The 26,350-nt window shown below is 57.9% G+C and overlaps 4 protein-coding genes across 6 annotated transcripts in view; 3 read left to right on the plus strand and 1 right to left on the minus strand.

Annotated features, from left to right (window-relative positions):
• Nucleotides 1-59: 59 nt before the first annotated feature.
• GAA (alpha glucosidase) lies at nt 60-6,238 on the plus strand. Its single transcript, XM_071764678.1, has 19 exons — nt 60-477; nt 567-712; nt 1,016-1,181; nt 1,381-1,477; nt 1,560-1,679; nt 1,833-1,951; nt 2,089-2,220; nt 2,372-2,482; nt 2,625-2,738; nt 2,838-2,922; nt 3,045-3,162; nt 3,313-3,446; nt 3,580-3,731; nt 3,904-4,052; nt 4,215-4,356; nt 4,594-4,692; nt 4,875-5,039; nt 5,225-5,377; nt 5,802-6,238. The coding sequence occupies exons 1-19, from the start codon at nt 109-111 to the stop codon at nt 5,859-5,861; spliced, it is 2,631 nt and encodes an 876-aa protein (XP_071620779.1). The 5' UTR covers nt 60-108; the 3' UTR covers nt 5,862-6,238.
• Nucleotides 6,114-10,205, minus strand: SGSH (N-sulfoglucosamine sulfohydrolase). The gene is made up of 8 exons (XM_071764683.1): nt 9,523-10,205; nt 9,072-9,232; nt 8,695-8,800; nt 8,389-8,539; nt 7,980-8,136; nt 7,684-7,765; nt 7,397-7,600; nt 6,114-7,085 (listed from the first exon to the last, which is right to left on the minus strand). Exons 1-8 carry the CDS (start codon nt 10,169-10,171, stop codon nt 6,526-6,528), a joined length of 2,070 nt encoding a protein of 689 aa, XP_071620784.1. The 5' UTR covers nt 10,172-10,205; the 3' UTR covers nt 6,114-6,525.
• Nucleotides 8,992-17,396, plus strand: SLC26A11 (solute carrier family 26 member 11). The gene is made up of 16 exons (XM_071764636.1): nt 8,992-9,200; nt 9,443-9,635; nt 9,847-10,099; nt 10,698-10,783; nt 11,324-11,403; nt 12,099-12,241; nt 12,523-12,698; nt 12,813-12,885; nt 13,227-13,277; nt 13,619-13,679; nt 14,395-14,450; nt 14,569-14,709; nt 14,838-14,965; nt 15,189-15,288; nt 16,025-16,097; nt 16,361-17,396. The coding sequence occupies exons 1-16, from the start codon at nt 8,992-8,994 to the stop codon at nt 16,650-16,652; spliced, it is 2,115 nt and encodes a 704-aa protein (XP_071620737.1). The 3' UTR covers nt 16,653-17,396.
• Nucleotides 17,397-17,548: 152 nt separating this feature from the next.
• RNF213 (ring finger protein 213) overlaps nt 17,549-26,350 on the plus strand; it is a 46,622-nt gene continuing 37,820 nt past the window's right edge. For 2 of the 3 annotated variants that reach the window (XM_071764674.1, XM_071764675.1), the window contains exons 1-6: nt 21,786-22,379; nt 22,957-23,138; nt 23,826-23,981; nt 24,237-24,433; nt 24,656-24,936; nt 25,780-26,021. In XM_071764674.1, the coding sequence (XP_071620775.1) occupies nt 21,921-22,379; nt 22,957-23,138; nt 23,826-23,981; nt 24,237-24,433; nt 24,656-24,936; nt 25,780-26,021 (1,517 nt within the window). In that variant the 5' untranslated portion in view covers nt 21,786-21,920. Of the gene's footprint in view, nt 17,700-19,344; nt 19,476-20,911; nt 21,240-21,697; nt 22,380-22,956; nt 23,139-23,825; nt 23,982-24,236; nt 24,434-24,655; nt 24,937-25,779; nt 26,022-26,350 lie in introns of those variants that run through there. The other variant, XM_071764676.1, reaches the window with a different exon arrangement.

Below are 26,350 nucleotides of genomic sequence, written 5' to 3' on the forward strand. Positions count from 1 at the left end.
CCGCAACACCCGAGCGGCGGCGGGGCCGGGCCGGCTCCGGGAAGGGGAAGGGAAAGGGAAGGCAGCGGTGCCGGGCCCGCCCCTCGGCCTGCTCCGGGAGGCCGGGCCATGCCGGGCCCGCGGGTGGCAGTGGCCGCGCTGCTGGCGCTGTTGGTCCCCGCCGCGGCGGGCAGCACCGGGACCGCCTGCGAGGTGTCCCCGGGAGACCGCTTCGACTGCGGCCCCGAGCGGCTCCTGTCGCGGGCAGACTGCGAGGAGCGGGGCTGCTGCTACCGCCCCGGCCCCGGCTCCGGCCCCGGCCCACCCTGGTGCTTCTTCCCCCGTGGCTACCGCAGCTACCGGGCGGAGAACCTGACGGCCACGGCCAGCGGCTACACCGCCTGGCTCCGCCGCGTCGTCACCAGCTTCCTGCCGGAGGACGTGGGCTGCCTGCGGCTGGACCTGGCGCTGGAGACCCCCACCCGCCTGCACTTCACGGTGCGGACCGACCCCAGCCCCGGTCCCGCTCCCGGTCCGGCTCCCGGTCCGCTCCCTGCCGACCTCCCCTCCCTCTCTCTGCCCCGCAGCTGCGGGACCCGGCCCGGCAGCGCTACGAGGTGCCCCTGGCCACGCCGCGGGGGAGCGGCCGGGCCGCCGCCGAGCTCTACGGGCTGAAGCTCAACGCCGACCCCTTCGGCCTCGTCGTCTACCGGCAGAGCGACGGGCAGGTCCTGTGAGTGCCTGTCCTCCCCTCGCCTGCGCCAAGGGGTTCGGTCTGGAAGCGGGACCTGACACCGGCCCCAGCGATGCGCGGGATGGGAGCAGGGAGGTGGCAGGGACACTGGTGGCTCTGCTTCCGCCCCCTCTGCTGTTCCGTGGCTCGGAAGGGAAGCAGGAATCCCAGAGCTCAGTCGAGACCTGGTTTCTTTTTCCGTGGTGACGAGCATCCCTGTCCCTCCGCAGTGTTGGCGGTCCCCAGCCCGGTACCTCCTCCCCGCCGGGGCAGTTTGCCCGAGTCTCCCTTTCTCTCCGGCAGGCTGAACACCACCGTCGCGCCCCTCTTCTTCGCAGACCAGTTCCTGCAGATCTCCACCTCCTTGCCTTCCCGGTTCATTTCTGGGCTGGGGGAGCACCTGACCCCTCTGGTCCTCGACACAGCGTGGACCAGGGTGACCCTGTGGAATCGGGACATGGCGCCCGCGGTATGTGGCAGGGCAGAGGGGAAGGGAGAAGGCTCATCTCTGCTTGCAAGGGTGGCCCCACAGCCTCTTGTGTCTTGGCTGGGGCTGGGGTGAGGTGTCAATGACGGTGCCCCTGGCCACTGGTAAGGGGCAGGCAGGTGGGTGCTGTGCCAAGGTCTCTGGCAGACCATCACCAGCACTGCACTGTGCCCTGCTCCAGCCCCAGGTCAACCTCTATGGCTCCCACCCTTTCTACCTGGTGATGGAGGACAGTGGGTTGGCTCATGGCGTCTTCTTGCTGAACAGCAATGCAATGGGTGAGTCCCGTGGAGGTGCCAGGCATGGGCTTGGCCACTGTCCCTGTCCTCAATGTGTTCCTCTGGTGTTGTACATCCTCAGACGTGCTCCTGCAGCCCAGCCCAGCCCTGACCTGGCGTACAACAGGTGGGATCCTGGACTTCTACATCTTCCTGGGTCCTGACCCCAAGAGCGTGGTCCGGCAGTACCTGGATGTTGTTGGTACGAGCCTGTGGGGGGCACAGGGGCTCCTGGGATGGGTTTATGCTCTAAGTGCTTTGGTAGGGCTGGTGTTGTGCAGTAGGGCTATGGGGGACTGTGATGCTTGGCCATCCCTGCACCCGCCTGGCCAGCACCCACCCTCCTGGCTTCCAGGGTTCCCCTTCATGCCTCCATACTGGGGCCTGGGCTTCCACCTTTGCCGCTGGGGCTACTCCTCCACTGACATCACCCGGCAGGTCGTGGCCAACATGACAGCAGCCCGCTTCCCCCTGGTAGGTCTCAGCTGCTCCCCAGAGCCTCTGCCTGAAAGGACCCATGGGGCCTGACAGGGAGCCCCCATGGGGTGGGGTCTGGTGGCAGTGTGCAGGGGTCCCTGCTCCTCCCTGAGCACCAGTGCCACCATCTGCAGGATGTGCAGTGGAATGACCTGGATTACACAGATGGCAAGAGGGATTTCACCTTCAACAAGAAAACCTTTAAGGACTACCCAGAGATGGTGCAGGATTTCCACCGCCATGGGCTGAGGTACATCATGATTGTGGTGAGTGACACCCCTGGCCCTGCCAGCGCTTCGGCATGGGTGGGCTGGCACTGGGGTTTCCAGCTGTCCCCACGGGCTGTGATGGAACTTCCACAGGGATGGCAGGGGAGGCTGTTCTTGCTGGTGAAGCTCTGGCTTTGTGCCCTGCCAGGATCCTGGGATCAGCAGCTCAGGGCCTCCTGGCACCTACAAACCCTATGACGAGGGACTGAAACGAGGAGTGTTCATCCGAAACGCCACGGGGCAGCCCCTGATTGGGAAGGTGTGTGCAGGGAGCAGCTCCGGTCCCCATAGGAGGGGGATTGAAGGGGACCCTAGTACCACAGGGACACCCCCAGGGGATGGCTAAGGAGCAGTGGGTCAGGGACCGCAGGACTTTTCCCATTGCTGCCTCCTTCCTGAAGGTGTGGCCAGGTCCCACTGCATTCCCTGACTTCACCAACCCAGAGACTCACGAGTGGTGGCACGACATGGTGAAGGATTTCCATGACCAAGTGCCCTTCGATGGCATGTGGATTGTGAGTGGCCCCAGCAGAGCTGTCAGATGCAGCTCCCCATCTCCTGCCCTGCACCTGCAGTGAGTGCATCCATTCCCTCCCATTCCCTTCCCTCCCCAGGACATGAATGAGCCATCAAACTTTGTGGAGGGCTCCCAGCACGGCTGCCCCACCAACAGCTTGGAGCAGCCCCCCTACGTGCCAGGTACAGAGTGTGTACCAGCTTCTGCCCGGGGGTGTAGGGAGCTCTGGGAGGAGTTGAGGGAATGTTCCAGTCCCTTCCAAGCATGCTCCGAGCTCGCCCTTGTCACCCCCTCTCCCATGCAGGTGTTTTTGGGGGACGCCTCCAAGCGGGGACCATCTGTGCCTCCAGCCAGCAGTTCCTGTCTTCCCACTACAACCTGCACAGCCTGTATGGGCTGACCGAGGCCATCGCCTCCCACAAGTAAGCCTGGGGCACATCCCAGGGGACATCCCACTGTCCCATGTCACCTCCACTGTGAGCCAGCTCTGTGCTTCTGTCAGGAGCTGCTGGTGGGGGTCTGACCCCCCTCCCCAGCCACTTGGTGCTGAGCTAACCCCATCCTGCCCGCAGTGCACTGCTGAGGGTCCGGGGCAAGCGTCCCTTTGTCATCTCCCGCTCCACGTTCGCGGGGCTTGGGCGCTACGCAGGGCACTGGACAGGGGACGTCGGCAGTGACTGGGAGCAGCTCTATTACTCTGTACCAGGTAGGCTGCAGGGTGCTGGGGCTGCGTCCACCCCCACTTGTCCCTCAGTGCCTGCCCCACAGCCGGGGTCTTCTCTGTGAGCTCCGTGTCCGCAACACCACAGCGCCCGATGCCCTCTGTGTCCCCTCCGCAGAGATCCTTCTCTTTAACCTCTTCGGGGTGCCGCTGGTGGGCGCTGACATCTGCGGCTTCGCGGGCGACACGACCGAGGAGCTGTGCGTGCGCTGGACCCAGCTGGGTGCCTTCTACCCCTTCATGAGGAACCACAACGACCACGGTGCACGGGTGAGCACCCAGAGCCCTCGCCCCGCTGGGCAGGGAGTGCTGTGCGGGAGTGCCCTGCCTGCCTGTGCCATGGGTGCTGGGCTGGTGGCAGAAGTCCACGCAGTACTCCTCAGAGGCACCACCTCTCCTCCCCGCGCTGCCTGAGCATCCCCCTCCGGGCTCTCCCCTGCAGCCACAGGAGCCGTACGCCTTCAGCCCGGCTGCCCAGGCTGCCATGAGGGATGCCCTCCGTCTCCGCTACTCCCTCCTGCCCTTCCTCTACACCCTCTTCCACCGGGCTCACTCTGCTGGAGAGACAGTGGCCCGGCCCCTCTTCCTCGAGTGAGTCGTGGGCAAACTAGGCCTGACATGGGCTCGTCCCAGGTGGGAGGTGGGTGTGGGGCCTCCTGGGAGCTGCGAGGGGCCCCAGGTGGAGCTAGGGGGATGCTCAGTCCCACACAAGTGCTTACCCTTGCGATCACTGCTCCCCACTTCCCTCCACAGGTTCCCCAAGGACCCCAACACCTGGACCGTGGACCGCCAGCTCCTGTGGGGTGGGGGACTGCTCATCACACCTGTGCTGGAGCCAGGAGTCACCAAAGTCAGCGGCTACTTCCCAGCAGGGACGTGGTACAGCCTCATGGGGGTGGGTGCACCCCTGCCGTGCTGCAGCGCTCCTGGGGGGCTGTGTGGGGTCTTCATGGTGGGGCCCTGCATGTGTCCCTGTGCTCCACCACAGGGACCAGCCCGTCAGGGCTGTGCTCAGCCCTTGTGCCTCACCTGCCTTTGCTCTTGGCTGTTTGAGGGTCACGGCACTGGGCTGGGACCCCCTTGGGCACATGGCCCCCGACATCTGCTCTTTTCTCTTTTTGTTGTACTTTAGGACTCCACCATCCACAGCAAAGGGCAGTGGATCCTCCTGTCAGCCCCCCTGGACACCATTAACGTCCATGTCCGTGCTGGGCACATCCTGCCCCTGCAGGTGAGTCCCCTCCATGCCGTGGTGACCTGCCTGGCCAGCCCCTGCCCACACATGGGTCAGGGACAAGCGGGGCAACACAGGCAAGCTGGACATCGCCCAACCAGCCATGAGCCTGAGCACCCAGCTGTGCTGGGAGAAGGGGCTCCAGCAGCACCAGAGCTGTACCCAATCCCTCACCTCAGGAGCCTGCATTCAGCACTGCTGAGTCCCGCCAGAGGGGCATGGCCCTGGTGGTGGCACTGACACCGGATGGCTTTGCCAGAGGGGAACTGTTCTGGGATGATGGGGAGAGCTGGCAGACCTTTGAGAATGGGGACTACACCGAGGTCCTTTTCCTGGCCAGCCAGGTGAGTGAGCAGGGAGTGGTGCTGGTGGGGGGTATCTGGACATGGGGGTTTGCAGCCATGTGCAGGTCCTGGTGGTCCTGGGGCATGCATGGCCGTGGGATGGATGGTCACATCAGGAATCCCCGTGTGGGTGTGGAGTGTCTGGGACCCAGAGGCACGGGGTGACAGCCCCCCTGTCTCCACAGGGCACCGTGCTCAGCCAGCTCCTGCGGGCGAGCACCCACCTGGATGGGGTCCTGCTGGAGGCTGTGACCGTGCTGGGTGTCACCAGCCCTCCCCGGCAAGTCCTGGCCAACGGTGCCATCGTGGGCAACTTCTCCTACCGCAGTGACACCCAGGTAAGTGCTTGGCCCCCTGTGGGAGGGGGCAGTAGTGTTGGGAAGTTGCTGGGAAGAATTTGGGGCTCAGCCAAGGGGCTGGCAGGGTCTGGCCCCAGCAATGGCATGGCACCTGCTTTGCTGGCACCAAGGAGTGTAAAGGGCTGCTCAGCATGGGCTGAATCACTGCACTGAGGCTGGGGCAGGATTAGGCTGTGCAAGGGGGTGAGAATGGGGAGCTGGAGGATGGAAAGGATGTGTGGTGATGTGTAGGTCAAGAAGCAGTGGCATGGCTCTTCTCCTGGGGCTGTCTACTGTGGGTTCCCTTCCTGGGGGATCTGTGGGAGTGTGGCTGTGCTGGGCTGTGGCTCTGTGCACCCCAGGGGGGCAGGACACCCCATCCTGGCTGCTTCTTGCTGTGCTGACCCTTCCATCTCCCCCTCAGGTGCTGCAAGTCCCCATGTCACTGCCAATGTGGGAGCAGTTTGTGATCTCTTGGTCCTGAGCCTGTGCTGCTCGGCGGGGAGAGGCAGTGCTGCTCCCCCCAGCTCTGGGGCTGAATCCATCCCAGCCCTCATAGAACAGGAGCTGCTGCTGCTCATCCCACCCCCTGCAGCTCCTGGGCTTTGGTTTCCCTTCATGCCAGTGTGAGTTAGTTGGAGATCTGAGCACTGGACTTGCATCAGGGGGTGGCTGCACAACCCCCGGGGATGAGGAAACCTTCATCTCCTCCAGGATAAAAAGGATCCAAAGTGCCTTGAGAGATAGCAAACCTGTTAATGTGCCTGACCAGTGACCTCTGGAGGGACTGCGGGGAGTTCCTGGCTGTGGTTTTGGGGGAGAGGGAAGCAGTGCTGTGAATACAGTCTGTGCTTGCTGGGAGCAGGTTGTGTCCGTGCCGCTCTCTGCAGCTCCCTGCCCTGAAACACGTTGCTGGGCCCTGCCTCAGCCTTTCCTCCCCAGGACCACCTGCACTCTTTCAGGATTCGCTCCATTTTCCCCACCTCCTTTCCCAGCCCCTGTCGTGCTGTGGAGCCTCTTGTCCCCTCTGTCCTGAGGTCCCAGTGTCACCCAGGGATACGGGACTGGCCCAGCTGGCATCCTACTCTGATGTCGGAGCCTCAGGGACACGTCCCATGGCAGTGGGGGACACCAGGCAGAGCTGGGGCTCACAACTCATTGTACAGTGGCTGGCACTGGGGGCTCAGTTTCTCCTCCAGGACAGCATCGGGGGCACAGACCCAGGGGTCACCCGTGTCCCACTGCCACTTCAAGAGCTGCGAGCGAAGCAGCTGGAAAACGGTGGCGTAGCGGGCGTCGTGGGCCAGGTTCTGGCTCTCAGTGGGGTCATGGCTGCAGTCAAAGAGCTCCCAGCGGTCCCTGTAGTAGTACTGGTGCAGGGTCTTGTTCCAGTGGGTTGGCTGCCCAGCCCTGGTGCGGTTGAGCAGGTCTTGGAAAGTGGGTGAGATGTAGAAGTCCTGGTCGATGGGAAAGGGCATCTTGTAGTTGAGGTTGTGAATGAGGCGGAACTGCTGGTGCTGGATGGCTCGCATGGGGTAGTACATGGTCACCTCGTGGTGGCTCTGGCTGCTGAAGGCAGTGGCCCAGGGCTGCTCTGACTCCAGTGCTGGCAGGAGAGACTTCCCAGTGAGCTGAACCTGCTTTTTGCCAAAGATGCTGTAATGAGGGTAGGGGATGGAGAACCAGTCCAAAATGGTTGGTGTCAGATCTGGAGCGGAAGAGAAGAGGGAGAAGAGGGGCTGGTGTCCATGGGAGGAAGCACAACCAAGCGGGGCAGAAAGGTCCCTAGGGTCTGCTGCAGCAGGTCATCCTGGGGTGAGCTGCAGAGCTGAGCCCCAGGATGATGTCCCTGCAGGGGACCCTGCTGCTCCATTGTTCCTCCTCTCCATTCCCAGGGCTGGCAGTGCCAATGCTGAGGGCTGCAGCCTGTCCTCCAGGACAGGACCCTGGGTTTTGGCATGGGGAGGATGGGGGGAATTCTGCATGCCTCTTCTCCCACTTGGAGACACAAGCTCCTACCCAGCAGGGTGGTGAAGGCCTGGGTGGCCTGTCCCCAGCGTGCAGTGTGCTCGGGGGAGGAGATCAGCAGTGGCTCAGCGGTGCCTGAGCGGTAGAGGTTGGTCCTGCCGCTGGGGAAGGGGATGCCATTGTCAGAGGTGTAGATCACCAGGGTGCTGTTGTGGAAGCCAGCCTGATGCAGCTCCTCCAGGACCAGCCCGATCCCTGCAGATGGAGGGGCAGAGCTGAGGGGGGGCAGGAGGGACTGCAGGGCTCACTGGCACCAGCCTGGTCCCCACAGCTCCTACCTTGGTCCATGCGCCCGATGGTTGTGTACTGGGCTGCCAGGTCTTCCCGGGCAGCTGGTGTGTCTGGAACAAAGGGGGGGACCTACACAGAGAACAGGAAAGTGGCACGTGGCAGCCACAGGAAGGAAACTGTGGGTACACCAGAGATGGCCTTCATCAGCTCTCACCCATAATGCTGATGGCAGTGACCAAGGTGGGAACAGCCTGCAGCTGCCTGGGCTCCGGTGGAGGATGCTGTCACCTGCAGCCTCCCTATGGCCCTGCACAGCCCCAGATAGCCCCACACAGTCTCCCACCTGCACTTCCTCTGGGTGGTAGAGCTGTGGCTTCCAGTCAGGGATCCAGCCCATGCCACTCTCTCCATTGCCAAATTTCTCACAAAAAGTCCCATATTGGGGCTGGGAGTGTCCGCAGCGGTGGGGGTCGTGGAAAGCGACATAGAGGAAGAAAGGCCTAGAGATGGAGAAGGTGGAGGTGGTGTAGCAAAGGACTACCCGTGTCCCCTGAGACCTTTCCTGGACTGTGCAGGTGTGAGCTGAGGCCAGCAGGAGGACTCCTACCTAATCTGGGCTTCTGGATGACCCAGAGACAAGGGGTCCCTTCCTATTTTTGACCAAATGGGACAAGGAAACACATCTTCCTGAAGCCCCCTCTCCTTTCTGTGCCCCCTCACAGCCTGTTCCAGGGGTTCAGGGTCCTTCTCACCTTTCGTCCTGGCCCTGCAGGAACTGCCTGACGAGCTCTTTGATCCGGGTGATGTTTCTTCCAACCTGCATGACCGAACTGTTCTCCTCTGTGTAGGCAAAGTCGAAGGGGTAGACAGCTTCAGGCCCAACGTGCTTCTTCCCAATTATCCCTGCAACAAGGCAGACCAGCTGTGTGCCAGGAGCAGCGGGGGGTAGGACTCAGGGTCCAGCCAGTGCTCTCTAGCTCACAGGCAAGGTCAGCAGCCAAACTCTCTCCTGATAGGGTTCAGTCCCAGGAGGGGAATTCCCAGCCCTGGCTCCCTACCTGTCCGGATGTGCGCTCGGCTGAGCAGCCGGGGCAGGCTCCGCACGCTGTCGAAGGAGTTGAAGTGGTGCACGTCCTGGTGCAGACCGTACATCCCATTTTGGTGCTGCAGGCCAGGGAACACGGCAGTGTCAGCCGGTGCCTGCCAGCCTGGCCCTGGAACAAGCCCGGCCGAGCACCTGGGGGGAGGGCGGCTGCGAGGCTGAGCAGCAGCCTGAGATGTGGGTCCGGGGGGCAGGAGAGAGAGAGGGACAGGGGACATGGGGAGTTGCCAGGTCCTGTCACCATGCTGCAAGGATGCCACGGTCAACCCCGATTGCCCCGCCACCCCCCCGTGGACTGGCAGCCCCCACCCTGGCGTGTGCCTGTGCCCCCACCTGGGGTAAGCCGGTGAGGATGCTGGCCCGGCTCGGGGAGCAGCTGCTGACGGAGGTGAAGGCGTTCTGGAAGAGCAGGCTGCGCCGGGCCAGCGCGTCCAGGTTGGGTGTCCGGATGGCCGAGTTGTTGTAGGCGCCGCTCTCAAAGCCACCGTCGTCTGCTGCAGCGGGAGGAGTAAGGGCTGAGCCCTACAGCACCGGGCCGGACCCCCGGCGTGTCCCCAGCCTGGCGCAGGACACTAATGACACCGGAAGCATCGATGGGCTGGGGGATGACCCGGGCTGGGGCCGGTGCTGCGGTGCCGGTCGCAGCAGAGGGGATGCAGCAAGACTCCCGGGGACAGTCTCGGTGCAGGGGTACCCCACCGCAGGGCTGATCCCCGGTTCGGGGGCGACGGGCGCGGGACCAAAACCGGTTCCGGGACTCAGCGGGGCTGGCGGCCGCACTCACCCAGAAGCAGCAGCACATTGCGGTTCCGGGCCGCGGCCTCTCCGGTCCGGAGAGCGCCCAGCAGCAGCAACAGCACCCAGGTTCGCATGGCAGCGACACCGCCAATGGCACCGGCAACGACCCCGGCTGGGCGGCGGCTGGGCTCGGCGACTGCTCCGGCCGCCCCGGCTCCTCCTCTGCCCCGGTCACATGAGGCGGCCCCGGCGCTCAGATCCGGCCCGGGCGGAGCCGTCGGCTGTGTGGCAGGGAACGGGGGTGCGGGTTCGCCCCGACCGAGCCGACCCCCGGCGCCACGGGTGCCCGAAGCGCTCCGCCCGGTGACAGCCCCGGGAGCTCCGTACCCCGCGGAGTGCCAGGACCGGCACCGGGGGACGCCGGCCCGGCAATGCCGGGTGCCCGGGAGTGCGGGCGGAGCTGCCGGTGCCCGGAGGTGCGGCGGAGGCTGCCGGTTCTGCGCTGGCTCCCGCGCTATTCCCTGGCCTGGCTGCAGCTCGACCTGATGGCCGGCCTGATCGTGGGGCTCACCGTCGTGCCGCAGGCCCTGGCGTACGCCGAGGTGGCCGGGCTGCCTCCACAGGTGGGTGACGGTGCCCTGCGGCCGGGGACACCGGCGGCCTGAACGGGCGGCTGGTGCTGGGCAGTCGCCCATTTTCGGGGGCAGGATGCCACGGAGGACGTATGCTGGGGGGGGCTCGAGGGCAGCCCAGCTCTCTTCGCCCTGGAGGGGCTTAGCATCCCCCGGCTCCCAGCCTTGTGCCACTGCTCCTTTTGTCCCCGTGCAGTACGGTCTCTACTCTTCCTTCATGGGCTGCTTTGTCTACTGCTTCCTGGGCACTGCCAAGGACGTGACGCTGGGTCCCACAGCCATCATGTCACTGCTTGTCTCCTCCTATACCTTCCATGAGCCTGTCTATGCCGTCCTGCTCACCTTCCTTTCCGGCTGCATCCAGCTGGCCATGGGGCTCCTGCACCTCGGTGAGAAGCTGTTGCCATGCCCTGTTATATTTTTAGGATATCGCTGTAAATCCTGTGGTTGTCCCCCTCACCCCGTCCTCTGTGCTCTCCCAGGCACTGGGACTGTCCTGCTAATGCTTGTGGCAGCTCTGTGTGCACACAGACACCCTGTGCTCCCCATCGGGGACAGCAGGGTGCTTACTGCTACCCATCCCCTGCAGGTTTCCTTCTGGACTTCATTTCTTGCCCAGTTATTAAAGGGTTTACATCGGCTGCATCCATCACCATTAGCTTCAACCAGGTCAAGGTAGGGGGTCCTGCTGTGCACCAGATGCCTTGCCTGATTCCTGCTGGAGCTGGGATGTTTAGTACTGGGCTGGGTGATGTGCTCAGTGTGAGAGGAAGGAGCCCCAGACCACCCAATGCACCCTCCCAGCAGTTGTAGTAGGTCCTAGGGTGCTCTGTTCAGAGCAGACTGAGCTGAACACACCCACTGCCTGCAAGCAGCTTGTGGCATTCAGGGCAGCAGTCAAACAGGACATTTGATTTGGACCCTTGTGGGAGGTGCTGGGTGATTCTCTCAACACGGTGGGACTGCAGCTCTGCCAGTCCTTCTCTGGCCTCTCGGGAACCTGTGGCCCTCCAGCTCTTGTGGAACTGCAGTGCTTCCTTTGTGGTTAACCAAAATCAGAGGCTCTGGGAGGTGGTGTCAGGTTGGGTGAGGAACCAGCGGGATGGTGTTGGCTAATGGCTGTGGTCAGGGTGCTGGGCCCTGCTGCTGTTCCTGGCAGGGACAATAGAGCTGGGGCTGCAAACTGAACCCCTGAGGGCTTTTCTTCCTGCACAGAACATCCTGGGGCTGCAGGGGATCCCTCGGCAGTTTTTCCTGCAGGTGTATGAAATGCTGCGGAGGATCGGGGAGACCAGGTCAGCACCATCCCTGTGCCTGCACTCTTCTGACCCCTGCAGCTGTGGGGGCTCAGGCTCTGCTGCTTCACTCCCCATCTCTTTGGTCACACCTTGGACCGATTTCGTGGTCCCTTCCCACTGCTGTGACACAAGTGCTTGTTCCCAGCCATTTCCATTTGAGCAGGAAATTTGAAGATAAGGAAGCACACAGGCTGTCAAGCTGCTAAAGGGGAGGGGAGGGGGATGCCTCTATTCTCTGCTCCTATTTAGGTACACCAGGGGGTTGCCAGCCCACAGGTACACCCTGGAGACTGACTTTGCCCTAAGTCCTCCTCCAGTTTTTGACAACCAAGAGGGAGGTCAGGTAGCCCTGTGCTCCCCTGCCTACTTCTGTTAGCTGCACAGGTTTGGTGCTGCAGTCTGGAGTTCACACACAGTGATGCGTGGCTGGACTGTGAGGGGCAGCAGCACGAGGGGGAGGAGGCTGATACCACTGCACGGAACCTTCTGTTGCAGGGGACCTCCTTCCCTCTTTATAAAGAATCCACAAACCCTTTAGCATCACACCACCGACTTCGGGACACCCCTTCCTCCCTCGTCCCCGCCAGCCACCACGCCTGCCTGGGCACACAGTCTTCCTCCCATGGGGTTTTGGGCGAGCAATGCCTGTGCCCTGCAGGGTGTTTGTGCTGGCACTGATGAGCCTGTTGCAGGGCTGGGGATGCTGTCCTGGGGCTGTCCTGCCTGGCTGCACTGGCGGGGCTCCGGGCCATGAAGAGCCACTTGCCCCGAGCTGCCTCTGCTGACCCACTGGCTGCCCGGGTCAGCTACCTGATCGTCTGGACCACTGCCACAGGTGTGTTGGCCATCCCCTGCCCTCTCCCCTCCTGTGATTGTCCTTCCAGGGATCTTGTCTCTTCAGGACAGGGAAGAGACAGCCTGAACCTGGTGAAGCCCAGGTCTGCAGAAGCTGAAACCTGGAGGTGTGGAGGACAAAGCCCCCAGGATAGTCCTGCAGCTGCGCATGTCCCTTCCTAAGGCTTGGAAGAGCCTCGGCAGCCTGTGTGCCCACCTCCTGCCAGTCCTCCCACCACCCTGGGCTCTGGGCAGGTTTTCATGGTTGCTCTCTCCCTGCAGCACGCAATGCCCTGGTGGTCCTGTTTGCTGGCCTGGTTGCTTACTCCTTCCAGGTGATGGGCTCCCAGCCTCTGACGCTCACCGGCAGTGTCCCCCAGGGCCTCCCCCCATTCCGGCTGCCCCGCTTCTCCCTGGCTGCACCCAACGGCACCGTCCCCTTCGAGACCATGGTGGAGGTGGGTGCCAGGCTGGGTGGTGGGTGATAGGCTCCCCGTGGGCTGCCGTCTCCCCATGCTGTGGGGTGACCTTTGTCCCTTGGTGGCAGCGCTGACCCTGTCCCTTGCTCCTAGGACATGGGGGTCGGGCTGGCCGTGGTCCCACTCATGGGTCTGCTGGAGACTGTTGTGATTGCCAAAGCTTTTGGTACGGCTGTGCCCTCAGGGTGGGGGCTCTTCAGGGGGCTTGGGTTGCTGGGGATGTTCCCATGGGGGCAGTGGGAAGGACTGGGCTGCCTGGTTCATAGTGTGAGCTGGGTGGATGGGTCCCACCGGGTGCTGCCAACCCCTCCCTGGTCAGGCAGATGCCCCGTGTCTGATTGGGGAGTGTGGAGGGTCCTGTGTTGTGCAGGGCTGGAGCTGAGCATTGTCTTGGGCTGCCTGGGGGTGCTGGGCTGGGGGTGTGCCAGGATGGGGTCCCATGGCTCTGTGTGCATTGTGTGCCATGCCTGTGGGAAGCTCAGGGTGATTCCACTTGTCTCCTTCCAGCCTCGCAGAACAATTACAGGATTGACCCCAACCAGGAGCTGCTGGCAATGGGTAAGAGGCTGCTTGGAGCAGAGGGGCAGAGGGTGGGGATCTGTCCCAAGCACCACTGTGTGTTCTACAGCCCCTGAGCTACCAGGGAATCTCAGCAGTACTACCTCTTCCAAATTTTACCATTCTCATCTCTCCTGGTGCACCCCCAGCCCTTCTCACAGCTTAGCAATGTCCAGAGAAGCCTGAGCCCACCTCAGACAGCTGGATGGGCTCTGATCTGGCCCTGGGTATCAGCCCAGGGATGGAGGAAGTGACAAGAGGGGAACAGACCCATCTCACAGCCCCGGGGTGGTGCCTCCCATAACTGCTGCATTCTCAGCCCCTCTCCTTCCTCACTCCAGGCTTTGCCAACATCCTGGGCTCCTTCGTCTCATCGTACCCCATCACAGGCAGCTTTGGACGGTGGGTAGCAGGAGGAGGAGCAGAGCCCCCGCTGCAGGATGCTCACTGGGGCTGTGTGACAAGGGGACAAAAGGTTGTGTGGAGCCTGGTGGATCTGTCACTCCTGCTTGTCACTCCTGCTTTTTTGGTGTTCTCCGCTTCTCCGTTCTTCCGCTGTTGCTGTTCCGTACCTGAAGCCGAAGTAGCGAGAGAAGGGGGGTCTAGAGGAAAAACTACAACTTCTCCTTTTCTCCTGGGGTTTTTTATACAGCAAAAAAGAGACCCCTCATAAGTCACTGATACACACAGACTTCCCGGAGATGAGTCATCCTTATCTTTTAGTCTTTTGGTGTCCTGCTAATTTCATTGTCTTTGTCTCCACCATACCCCAGGAGGCGACCTGATAAGCATTCTTATCTTTTAGGTGTCTGTCAGGCATATGGTGAGGTAAAGATATGTTAATTGACAGGATGTTGCAAAAAGAGCAGGAAGAAAAAAAAATTGATTCAAGAGACATATTTTGTATTTTTAAAGTGTTTGCAACACCCCCCTTCTCGTGTGCTGTCCCGCTGCAGGCTGGGAGCCGTGGGCTTGTTTGTGTTTCTTCCCGGTGGGGTCTGATGGGGTTGGTGGTTTCCCTGGGTGGGTTGGGGGTCTCTGGGCAGCGGGTTGGGGTAGCTGCCAGCCCTGCCAGCCCCAGTACGGCCTGGGACAGCGTGTTGGCTCTGCATTTCAGGACAGCAGTGAATGCACAGTCGGGCGTCTGCACCCCTGCAGGAGGGTTGGTCACAGGTAGAGTCCCCGACCCCCCCCATGAACTGCTCTCCAGAGCCCTGTGCCCAGCACCTGCTCCCCTCGGGCACCCTGGGTGTCAGGGCCCCACAGCTGAGGCTCTCCCCATCTCCTGCAGGTGCCCTGGTCCTGCTCTCACTGGCGTATCTCACCTCCCCCTTCTACTACATCCCCAAAGCAGCGCTGGCCGCCATCATCATCTCAGCTGTGGTCCCCATGTTTGATGCTGAGATCTTCAGGACACTCTGGAGGGTTAAGAGTGAGGGCATGAGCCGGGGTGGTTGATCCCTCGTGCAACCCAGCTCTGCAGGCAGAGCAGGCACTGCCCTGGAGGGCCCTGTGGCACAGGGACAAATAGCAGCTGAGCCTGGGTCACATCTCTTGCAGGGCTGGACCTCGTGCCCCTCTGCGTGACGTTCCTGCTCTGTTTCTGGGAGGTCCAGTATGGCATCTTGGCTGGGATGCTGGTCTCAGGGATTCTTCTCCTCTACTCCATCGCCAGGCCCTCAATAAAGGTGGGCTTCATACCTCCCCTTGGATGTGCCAGGACCAGACAAAATCACTATCTCTCTGTCCCTGTTCCTGCTGATGCTGGGGGGTGTGCAGGAGGGGGGGATCCCCTGAGGGATGGGGGCTACCTCGAGCCCCCCTGCAGCCAGGACATTTGTCCTTTGCCTGGGGAAGGTCACAACCCTGAGCTCCCTGTGACTTGTACCCCTTCTCTGGGGTCCTGTGCAGGTGTCAGAGGGGGATGTGCTCCTGGTGCAGCCCAGGAGCAGCCTGCACTTCCCAGCCATCAGGTGCCTCCAGGACATCATATGCAGCCATGCCCTAGCAGGTACAGTGCTCCCCGACCCCCAGCTTGGCCTGGGGACCCTGCTCTACCGCGGTGCCCACCTGGATCACTTCTTGGGGGATGACAAGTGTCACAGCCCTGCTGGCTGTGGTGCAGGCAGAGCCAGCACAGCTTCCCTGCAGTGAGAACCACTCACTGGTGCTCTCCCAAAACTGTCTAATCCCTTCCAGACATGGCTCTGCTTCTCAGGGCTGTGTCCCCTGAGCTAGTTATGCCTGGATTCATCAGGGACATGACCTGTGCTTTTCTTCTAGCACCATCTCCACCACGCTCCATCATCCTTGACTGTTGCCACATCAGCAGCATCGATTACACGGTGGTGGTGGGGCTGGCAGAGCTGCTGCAGGAGCTGCACAACCACGGCCTCTCACTGATCTTCTGCAGCCTGCAGGTACATGGGTCACAGCCTCAGTCAGCTCCATGCCCATCCTGCTGCCTCTGCCCATGCCAGGCCTAAGCTCTGCTCCCCAGGCTCCGTGCCCGTGGGCTCAGCCCACCTGGCCTGTGCCAGCCTCTGGCAGCTGCTGTGAACATGCTGCCACCTCTGTTCTGGTAGCACCTCCATCAGCTCAAGTGCCTTCATCCCAAAGAGGTGGAGGCTGCAGCACCTGAGCCCAGCTACAGTGGGGAAGGGTGGCATCCTCTGCTCTGGGATGGGTGGGGAGCTCATACCCCTGAGAGATGGGAAGGGACCAGCAGCAGGTTTCTCTGCTCTTAGGATCCTGTTCTCCAAGTCCTGCTCTCTGCAGACCTAGAAGGATTCCAGCATTTCTCCAGACGGGAGGAGGCAGGTGAGCTCTGAGGTGCCCTGGGTGCTTTCCTGGGGCTGGGGTCCCCCAAGGTGCTGCTGAGGGGACTCTGGAAGAGGATCCAGGTGGTCTGATCTTCATCCATCCCAAAGGTGCAGTGTGTGGAAGGGTGGGATGGCTGCAGGAGTCTGGCTCCCAGGAAGGCAGGAGTCCCTCCAGAGAGCAGGGGCACCCCAGCCTTGGGGAGGTTGTGGTGAGCCTTGGCTTAACTCCATCCTGCTTCTCCCCTTCCTCTCTCAGAGCAGGCTGGAGCAGCGGAACTGGGGGGTGGCAGGGCAGCCCCCTTCACCAGCACCAGCCAGAGCTCAGTGCTGCCCACAGGATTCATCCAGTGAGTTGAGGAGCTGCCTGAGATCTTCTCATGGCTCTCCTGGCTGGCTCGTCTCCGTGGTGTCATCATCAGGTCACAGACCCTTCGACTCAAAGTCACACCTGAGTTCCAACCTGTCCAGCACAGCAGGGCAGAGCCAGCAGTGGTGCCCAGGCCATCACCATTGCTGTTATCAAAACGTTCCCAGGCACAGCAGGCTCAGGTGATAAGCAATGCAGCAGCCCAGCGAGCAGCTAAAGCAAAAAGCAGACACTGATGAGCAGTAGACTCTCATCCACTGCAAAACAAGCAAGCCCCATGGCAAGGACAAGGACCTGCTGATTATCAGTGCACAGCAATATCAGCTCTAAGTTCAATCCAGCACATTCCAATCAAATCTGTTGTTGTCTCAAACCCTTTGAGCCCCACACACTGGGCACCTAAAAGGACTGTGGAGATTTAATCCCAGCTGGTAACTGAGCCCCACGCAGCCACCTCCTCCCTGACAGGATGGGGGAGAGAACTGGAAAAGAAACCTTGTGGGGTGTGATAAAGATGGTTTAATCAGTAAAAAAAAAAGCAAAGCAAGCCAAGGAATTCCCATCATCAGGCAGATGGTCAGCCATCTCCAGGAAAGCTGGGTTCCATCTCGTGTAACAGTGACCTGGGAGATGGGAAACAGCAGTGATTTTGCTCCTCGCTGATGCCTCTGGGTTTGTGGGGTGTTCTGCCAAACGCTGCCAACAGGCAGGGCTGGGCTGTGCTCCCATGGGTGCAGCCCCTCGCCTGACTCGTGCCAGACCTCCGAGGGGACAGTAACAGTGACAACAGCTTGTGCTGGCCTTGCTGTGAAATGGGTGCAAAAAGCAATAGTTGGGCAGAGCAGGGTTCAGGAGAAAGCTGCTCCCCTGGAATGTCCTTAGCTGACACCTCTGGAAGAAGGGTATAATAAAGCAGCATTTGCAAATGGATTAGCTTGGTCTCTGCCTTCCTTTGGGGAAAGCTTCTGCCTTTTATGTGGGAAGGAAAAATTAAACTTCTGGGCACTGCTGAGCAGATCGGGGAAATGAAAATGAAACCAAACTGAGGGTGCCCCGAGGCTCAGTGCTCGTCCTGCCTGAGGTGTGGCCGGGTTTGCAGACTTGGAAGAGCACACGAGCCGTCTCTGCTCGTCCGTCTGTCCCTCTGTGCCCATCCGTCTGTCTCTCCAGACAAGGAGGGACTGCTCGGGACACCCGGAGGAGCTCCGCGGGACGGCGCGGGAGCAGGCTCAGGTAACGGGGGATGCTGGAGCAGCAGGAGTTGGGCAAGAGAGAGGTGTGGGGTGAAAGGGGCTCGTTGTGTGTACACAGTGTGAGCACTAGCGAAGGGCAGGTCTGCTGGGAGCCCATCTCTAGCTCGGTCCCCACTTTCTGACCCCGTCCCGCACCCTTGCACTGTCTCGGGGGGGCACACGCATTTCACAGAAGGGTGAAACAACCCAATGGGCACCCCCGGCGCTGACAGAGCCCTGCGCCATCAGCCTGAAGAACCTGTGTATGACCCGCCCGTGTTACCACAGCAGCCCAGAGATCAGATGGGAACAGGAAACGAACGATCGTGTCCCGGGGAACATTTTCCTTCAGACAAAGGCCCCCAACTACAGCAGCGATGGGGGGTGGGACCCCGTTGGGAGCCGCCCGGGGGAAGGCGGCCACGGCTGCTGCCCGCCCCGGTGCGGTGGGATTGGCCGGGGCCGTGCGGGGGGTGGTGGCGGGGCTGTCCCAGAAACGAAACTTGGCGGCTCGGTGGGAAAACGAAACTTCTCTGTGCGGGAGAAAGCGGAACGGGAGCTGCTGGGTCAGTCCCTGCTGGGTCAGTCCCCAGGCCGGCGGTGAGTTGCGTTACCGGGGACGGCGAGGGGGGCTGCGGTGCGGGGTGGGCCGGGGCACTGGGCCTGGGCTTGCGGAGAACTCCGGTACGAGAAGGGCGGTGTGCTGCGACTCCGCCCACATTGCAGCCCCCCGGTGCTCCCCGATCCCCCGGATCCCCCAAGTGCGCCCCGATTCCCCGGTGCGTCCGGCCATCCGCTGCGCACCGTCCTCCTCTCTCCTTCCCGCGCACCTGGGACACCCCTACGCCTTGGTGGGCCCGATGCTCCCCGCCGTGCTCCCGGCCGTGCCCCCCCCCGCCTCGGTGCGCCCCGCGGAGCCCCCCAGTTCCCTCAGTGCCCCCCCTGCCGAGGCCGCGACCCAGGGACAGCCCCGCCCCCAAATAACGGGACATTTGCATTCCTCCTGCCCTTCGCCACGCCATTGGCTCATCCACCCTGCTCATTTGCATATATCCCCGGGGGAGGCTGGAGCCGCCACCAATCCGCGGGGAGGGATCGGAGTCTCATTTGCATACGGGCTCCGCCCAAGGGTCAGCCCCGCCTCCGCCCCGGGCGGTGCAGGTGAGGGCGGGGCTGCGGCCTCCGCCCTTTCTCGGGGCTCCAGGATGGCTCCCGGGGCTCCCCCGGGGCTCCCCCGGGGCTCCCGGCCTGCCTGTCGGGAGCAGCGCCCTGCAGGCCCCGGAAGCAGGGGGCGGGCGGGGCCTGTCAGTGAGGCCGCCCAGCCCGCCGTACCGGGCGGGATATGGCTCAGCCCGCCTCAGGGCCCCGCCGCCCTCGTTCTGCTCCGCTGGGCATGGTACGTTCCCAAATGTGTTTAATTTGCAGAGGTCTCTGCGAAGAGTGGAGTGGTTATTCTTATTTGTAACTATGTTAAAGCCTTTGCGTGCTTTCTGCCTCCCCAAGCCCCTGTGGCTGCTCCCGCGTGTCCTGAAAATAAACCTGAAGCTGGAAGGAAGGTGATGTGACAAAAAGTTCGTTCTTCCACGTTAATATTTGTATTCTCTTTCTGCTCCATCCTTTTCTCCCCCCTCCGTGGCTCTGAAAAGCTCATCGCAGAGTCCGTGTCTGGGGAAGATGGAGAGCTGCAGGTGCCACTTGGTTTCTGGGGATGGCTCTCCGGGTCCTTGCAGCAGATGTGGGGCCCCCCCGGCTCCCAGCACTGGGGACCCGGACTCAGGTAGGAGCTGGGGACAGCGTGCGGGGGGCTGTGGGTGTCCTCTGGCTCTGGTGTCCCCCCCCCGACAGGTGAGGGGGAGCGAGCCCATGGCTGACGCCTCCCACGTGCATTCTCCGCGCTCCGATCTCCTCCGTTGAACTCGTTTCTGTTTTGCTGCTGAACTGGTGCCATTTTACAGAGTGCTGTGTTTCAAACACCGCTTGAATCTGCTTGAGTCTGAATTTCCGATCTCCAGGTCGTCAGGTTTAGAGTTCGTTCCCTGAATTTGCATTTGACAACACATGAATTCTGCCTCTGTGACAGTAGGAATCAAGTGCACAACGCAGTTACACTGGGGACAATAGTTCCTAATCATTTATTGGCTTAAATAGAGAATGACCAGGGCCACCAGAATTGCTTTTGGTTTGTTGATATGAAGAAGTAGGATCCTAAAATAATACACTAAACCAGGCTCAGCCTGCTGTAAGAGTAATTCTTAGCAAATCCCTCTGCAGAAGGGCAAGGTAACAAACCTAGATCTCCAGCTCTTGAATACCATATGAAAAACATCTAAAACATCTTTTTCTAGTGGTCCAAAAGCTTTATGCCTGCTTCTGGCAATGATTAAAGGTAGTGGAAAGAGTTGCAGCTTTTACCAGGTAAATATGCTCTCTGTCTGGGGAACAAGGGAGTTCAGAAAAAGCTCAGGGAAGAGTTTAAACTTTTCAGATAATGGCATGGTAGTAAATTGAATGTGAAGCAATATTGCAAAGGGTGCCTTCTCTGTGTACAAAACAACTCACTGTCATTAAATTTGGTGCTGCCTATGGGCTGTAGTACTGAAAGGGGCTGTCGCTACCTTCAGCATGATTTTTGTGCTACTACTCTCAAAAATACCCAGAGGAAATCAGTGTCTCAATGTTGGCTGATCTCCACCTGGAGGTTAAAAGATTTTTCTCTCAAAACTGGGGTAGTGGCAGCACTGAAGAGCCCATGGAACACATTGAGCTGACTTTCTATGGGCTTTAAGGACGGGATAAAAGTGTTGAAGATAAAAAGGGAGTCAGGGAGCCAGCAGGCTGTGAAAGCTGAGGTTTGCCCATGTGCTGTCACCACACATCCCAGGGGTCTGTGAGCATTTTGTGGTTCACTGTGCCTGCAGCTTCAGCCAGTAGCACGTTAGCTGGAGGTAGGATAGGGACAGATTAATACCTCAATACAGTAATTTCTTATCTTAATTATTCTGCTGCTGGTTGCCAGGGCCTTGGCAAGGAAAGGAGGCTGTGCTAGGGAGGATGGTGTCCTTGCTAGTGGGAGGAGTTGAATAGAGAAAAACAAGTGGCTCCTGTGTGTTCAGCTGATACATGTTGTTTGGATGGCCCCTGGTTGCTCACCAACAGCTGAGAAATGTTTCCTTCTTTGCCTCATTTAACAATTAACCTTTGCCTCCCCTGCAGGAAGAAGAGAGGTGGAGCTTGCTTCAGTCCCTGAAACAGGAGCGGAGCCTGGAGGAGATGGGATAGAAGGGGGAGGTGATGGGCCTTGTGCCACGGAAACAAAGGAGCAAGAGGAGGAGAAGGAGAAGGTGAGAGGATTGCTGGTGGAGAATGTAGGAGCTCTGATCAATACCTTAGAGTCCACAGCAGAAGGCAGAGCTGCTGGCCCTCCTTCCTCTTCTGGCACTGAGGAGAAAGCGTTGCTGCTGGATGGTGTAACATCTCCAAGTGAGGGCTCAGAGTCTGCACCTCAGAGCATGGCTGGGGATTCTCAGAAGACACGGAAGAGGATAAGGATCTGAATCCAGGATCTGGCTGCTGCCAGTGTTCCTCAGCAAACTGAGGATGTGTTTGCTTGCAGGAGGTGTTGCAGCTGCTGGTGTGCTGACCAGTGCAGGTGCTCCTAACAGTACCTGTGCTGGGGGGACACAGTGCAGAATGCAGCTCAGTAATAGATCTGATCTTGTTAGGGAGCATCATGCTCAGCACTGCTCTGTGGTGCTGCTCAGAAAGTCTTGAATATTAAAAGTTCAAGCTCTAGAAGATAGTAGCTGGTTTTGTTCCTTCTCTTCCTGATTGTACTCCATTAACCCAGGGTAGCAGGAAGATGTTGATACTAGCTGCAGTGGAGGAAGTGACACAGAAGTGACAAATGAATAAACAGATACTGTTTTTTTGTGGTTGTTTTTTTTTTTTTTTTTTTTTTTTTTGTTTGATTGTTTTTTGTGTGGTTTTGTTTTTTTAATAGAAGAAGAAGAAGAAGAAAGCAAAGCAGGGTCTTTCCTGCTCTGGGCAGAAGGACTCTTTGACTCCTCTAAACTCAGAACCAGCTGACACCACAGAATTGCCTGATACATGTGGTGTTCCACAAGAAAAACAGTCCCCAGGCAGTGAAATATCCCAACTGGCTGCTGATGTACTTGTAGGTGACAGTGGAGGCACAGATGGAAGCAATGGTGTGTTGTGTCCCATGGGAAAGGAAACTGGACCTCTGGAAGTGGTTACAGAAAGCAGTCAAAGCAGTGTAGGTGTGATGGCCCCATCAAAACCAAGCAACAGGGATGTTGTGGCTGCCCCATCTCCAAGCTCTGCAGCCCCACAGGAGAAGGTGGGGGGTGGAAGAACCACAGAGTGTGGAGAAACAGTCAGCAGTAATGTGGAGGGGGGCAGTGGTGCCCCTGGTGCTGGCCAGCTCCCAGAAACCAGAGCAGATTCCCAGTCCTCAGGTAACAGCACGAAACTGGCCTCACCAGGAGAGAGAGAGAGCATTTCCTCTGGTTTGTCTCCTGGCATGGGAGCACCTAAAAGTAAACCTGCAACTCCTTGTGCTGAAAATGGAAGTGAAGACACAGAGACTCCACTCTCCAACCCACAGGCTGGGAAAGGTAAAGAAGACACCAGCCAGAAAGTGAATGGTTCTGCTTCCAAGGTAGGTGTGTGACTGAATGCACAAAGTTTCCCTTTATGATTGATTTGTTTCTTCTGTCAGTAAAGCTGAAGACCACCAGGCTGGGGGCAAGGGGAGAAGGGAGAGGGAACACTATCAAGTGTTTCTTTTGAGTTTTGCTCTCCTGGGTGTTTGTTCTAGCCCAGCATTCTCACTGAGTGGTTGCTCAGTTCCCCACATAAGCTGTGAACTTGTCTCTTCTCCAGTTTTTCCAGTGGGTTCTGTTGGATCTTCTCTGAGGAGATATTTGTGCTTTGTAGACATCCAAACCCCACTCAGGGACAGAGCTGTTAAGCTGTAAATTGCTGTGAATTATCTTTCTTCTTCTTTACACTCTCGCCTCTGGGGACCTGTGGCTTACTGACCTGACTTTTCTCCAGCATGTGTGGGTTGGGTTCATCTTTCAGTCATGCACTATAGTGTGTCCAGAAGTATGAAGCTGCCTGGTGTGCTTTGATTTCTGGATAAGCCCAGGTATCTGGAGAGATTTTGGTTATTTCTGCAGAGACACTTCCAGAGTCTCATGTTGAAGTGGGTGTTGTCTGTCTCCCTGTTGCAGAATGAAGATGCAAAGGAGAAGACAGGGACCCCAAGTGAGAAAGTGCAGCAAGGAACTGAGGAGTCAACTTGGACCAAAGGACCTGAGGTTCCTGGAAAGATTGATGCTTCAGCTGTAACAGAGAGTGGCAAGGGCAAACACCAGCAAAGGAACCAGCAACCTGTGAATAAGATTAAAGAAAGGTGAGATCACCCCTGCTGCTCCCCCCACATTCTTCCCTTGCAGGAGCTGGGGTGAGGGGGACTAGAGGACTCCAGACTGAAGCAGGGGATTTAAGTATTAAGGCTAGGTCTGCGTGTACCTTGGGTATGTGGGAATAGAATTGCCTTAAAACTGAGGGAAATTACTGTTCATACAAAAGAGCCATTGTTGGACTGGGAGCTGCAGCCCAAGGTCATGGACTGGGTAACATGGTACACCTGGTACTTGAACCTTTTTGAGGATCTAATGAGTAAAAAAAAAAAAGTATTGCCCTCATTTCTTATTCTGAGGAGCAACATGTGCTTCACACATGTAACTCTTAAGATTAAGGGTGGGAAGAGCTGTTTTGTTTAGTGTAACCTGTTTGCTTAATGTGTGTGAGCTGGGAGAGGACAAGGTATGGCCGTTTCAGGTGACTCTGGGGGGTGAGGTATTTCTCTGGTATTACAAATGCAGTGGCCCAGTTGCATGTGGCCAGAGCATTTCATGCTGCCTTTAGGAACCTGTTATTCCTTTTTCCACTGGGCTTTACACTAGACCTGCTATCTAGAATCAGCTTAAGTGAGCTGCTGACAGAGCTTATTGGTCTTGCATCCATTAATAAAAAAAAATTTGTTAAAAATATACATTAGAACTTTTACTCATTTACTTCTAATTCTTTCTTGTAGTTCTATGAGCCAAAGTGATGGAGTTACAGTATATTTCCATGCAGTATTATCCAAAGACTTCAAAGCAGACCCTGAAACCTTTAAAGTATTCATCAAAGCTGAAGGCATTTCTTCCTCTGCAGGCATGAAGAACATTTGTGAGCTGACCTTCAGCAAGTAAGTACCCTCCTGAGTCACAGAGAGACACAGGAGTGTTTTGGCTCTGAAGAACAGGAGGCAATGATGCATAAGACTGTAGCTCTGTATTTATGTATTGCTACAAAGGTTTTTTTTATAGTGAAGATATTCTGAAACTTTCATTATGCAATAATAATCACCATTCCTAATAAATCTGGAGAGATGCGTGGAAAAGGAAGTATAAATCAGCTGACATGTCCTTTGGCTTCCTTTGCTGTGTTTTGTTTTTCCCAGGTATTTAGGAGAACATGGATACCTCATTGAAGGCACTGTAACTCTTGCAAAAGGACATGTGAATAAATTCATTCCTTACAAATACTGGGTTGGCTCTCGTAAAGGGGACTATGAATTTATTTACAAGCGCCCAGCAGAAGGAACCACATATGTGAATCGTTGCTTATTTATAAAACAAGAGCTGCTCAACAATGGAGGTAAGCTTTTCTGACTGGATCTGCATATTGGGATGATCTGTGTTTTTTGGTGGGGTGATCAGACTTCCCATGGTTCTTATTAGACAGCACTGTCTGAAGTAAGAAACTGAATGGGTCAGGGGGATAACTGTGGGCAGCTGAAGGAGTGAAGGCATGTGCAAATGTGTATGTGTTCATGAAATTATTGCTCTCCTGTGTTCTCACCTCTGTTTCTTATTCTAGAGTGGCATCAGTATGATGATATTGTATGTGCAAAGCCTTCTGCTTGGAGAAGCGTTTGGAAATCTATACTTCCGGATCAAACCAAAGATGTGGTGAGGGGGAAGAAAATAGCTGCAAATATTATGTTAGAAAACATCTTCAGCATTCTTGGAACCTGGAGTCCTGACAACCTGAGAAACTTTTTCTCCCAGCTGGAGCAGTTTCAGTTTGTTACAGGAAACCAATATGTGTATGAGACTGAGAGAACGGCATGGACAGAGTTAAAATTTGGTGTGCCAGAGGTAATCTGTTTTCTTCTAACAGGTATTAGAAAGCAGACATTTAGTTACTAAACACAGAACTCTAATTTGTTGTTGGCCTTGTTGGGTTAATGCTTTTCCAGTCAGAAAAGTTCTGGCTTCTGGAGTCGTAAATTTCTTGCCTGGCATAATTATGAAATATGGCAGAAACATCCAGTGGGGTCTTGGGGTGCTTTGAACCAGTGTCAGGGCTGCTGATTTCTAAATCTCTACAGCCCTCCTCCTCCTGGGGATGAGGGAGAGGCCACAAGATGGCACACAGGGGTTTTCTACAGCTGCTGGTTTTCAGAAAGGTGATTTTGGTGTTAGTGAGCACCACAGTACTATGGATCCCCTGCAGGTGGTTTCAGAGTAGCTTTTGGAGGCTGTGGGTAAGAACAGAAACCTCCCTCCCTCTGCTGACTCCCAACCAAGCCTGAGCCCACTGTGAAGCTGGAGTCTGTTTGCTGATAAGGCTGTGGTGACCTCAGGCAATGTTGGGTGTGCAGTTGCTCAGCTCACTGGTCCCTTCCTGAGATCTGCCTTGGTCCCTTGATGCTCCCCAGCTCTACTGGGCATAGGAGGGTGAAGCAGTAGCTGAGTGATGGGAGCTGGTAGCACAGAGAGGGACACCAAACTGGCAGGTACTGCAGTGAGGTGTTCCAGTGGTGGTCAGTACCATCTATGCTTAGATGCTGGTATCACCATGGTCCCATGGGATGTACAGGGATGTTGAGTGCCCTAGCTGAAACCAGCAGAAGCAAATGGCTTCAGAAGGAGAAAGATTTGTTGAGTTGTGGTTGACCAATGCTGTGGTTGTCTTGTTTCTTCCATTCCTTATCTCAGGTGAATGATCTGCTGCTAACATACTTGAGGAAAATAGCAAAAGCATCACAGGAGGACGTAGTAATAAAAAGTAAACTGGCTCTGGGATTCACCATTCTCACAGTAATTCACCATTACTGTCTTCAACCCTCCAAAAAAGATCTGGATGCCCTGTGCAGCCTCTTGTGCTTGGATGAGGTGCCACAGCAAGTTGTGCTCGATGAAATTTGTCATCTCAGAAAGGCTTTTGAAGCAGTTTTTGGGTATGTATATTACTGGAGTACTTAAGGGCACTTGAGTGGGCTGGTTCTGCTGCAGGCACAGCACTGTCTGATAAAGCAGTCAGGGATTCAACTGTCTAGGATCAGAGAATCAGAAAAAAAAAAGAAATTTGAAGGTGTGTGTATTGGTCTCTGTTCCAGTCTCCTGCTCAAAGCAGGACTAAGGCCCAGGCAAGGCTGCAGTTGAGTTCTAAGAAGCTCCAGGGATGAAGACTGCAAAACCTCTCTGGGGCCCTCCTCCAGTCACATACCTTTGTTGATGGGAAAAGTGTCTACTTCTGTCCAAACTTGATGGCTCTTAATGCAACTTG

The sequence above is a fragment of the Heliangelus exortis genome, chromosome 20 (genome assembly GCF_036169615.1).
Source record: "Heliangelus exortis chromosome 20, bHelExo1.hap1, whole genome shotgun sequence".
Taxonomy (NCBI): Eukaryota; Metazoa; Chordata; class Aves; order Apodiformes; family Trochilidae; genus Heliangelus; species Heliangelus exortis.

Excerpts from the sequence above, each read along its gene's own strand:
- GAA (XM_071764678.1), top strand. The coding sequence starts at position 109 with ATGCCGGGCCCGCGGGTGGCAGTGGCCGCGCTGCTGGCGCTGTTGGTC. Across the intron at positions 478-566 it reads CCACCCGCCTGCACTTCACG|CTGCGGGACCCGGCCCGGCA; the intron begins GTGCGGACCGAC and ends TCTGCCCCGCAG. Across the intron at positions 2,221-2,371 it reads TGAGGTACATCATGATTGTG|GATCCTGGGATCAGCAGCTC; the intron begins GTGAGTGACACC and ends GTGCCCTGCCAG.
- SLC26A11 (XM_071764636.1), top strand. The coding sequence starts at position 8,992 with ATGCCACGGTCAACCCCGATTGCCCCGCCACCCCCCCGTGGACTGGCA. Across the intron at positions 12,699-12,812 it reads CCTTCGAGACCATGGTGGAG|GACATGGGGGTCGGGCTGGC; the intron begins GTGGGTGCCAGG and ends CCTTGCTCCTAG. Across the intron at positions 13,680-14,394 it reads ATCACAGGCAGCTTTGGACG|GACAGCAGTGAATGCACAGT; the intron begins GTGGGTAGCAGG and ends TCTGCATTTCAG.
- SGSH (XM_071764683.1), bottom strand. The coding sequence starts at position 10,171 with ATGGGCGACTGCCCAGCACCAGCCGCCCGTTCAGGCCGCCGGTGTCCC. Across the intron at positions 8,801-9,071 it reads TCCTCACCGGCTTACCCCAG|CACCAAAATGGGATGTACGG; the intron begins GTGGGGGCACAG and ends CCTGGCCTGCAG. Across the intron at positions 8,540-8,694 it reads CCGAGCGCACATCCGGACAG|GGATAATTGGGAAGAAGCAC; the intron begins GTAGGGAGCCAG and ends GCCTTGTTGCAG.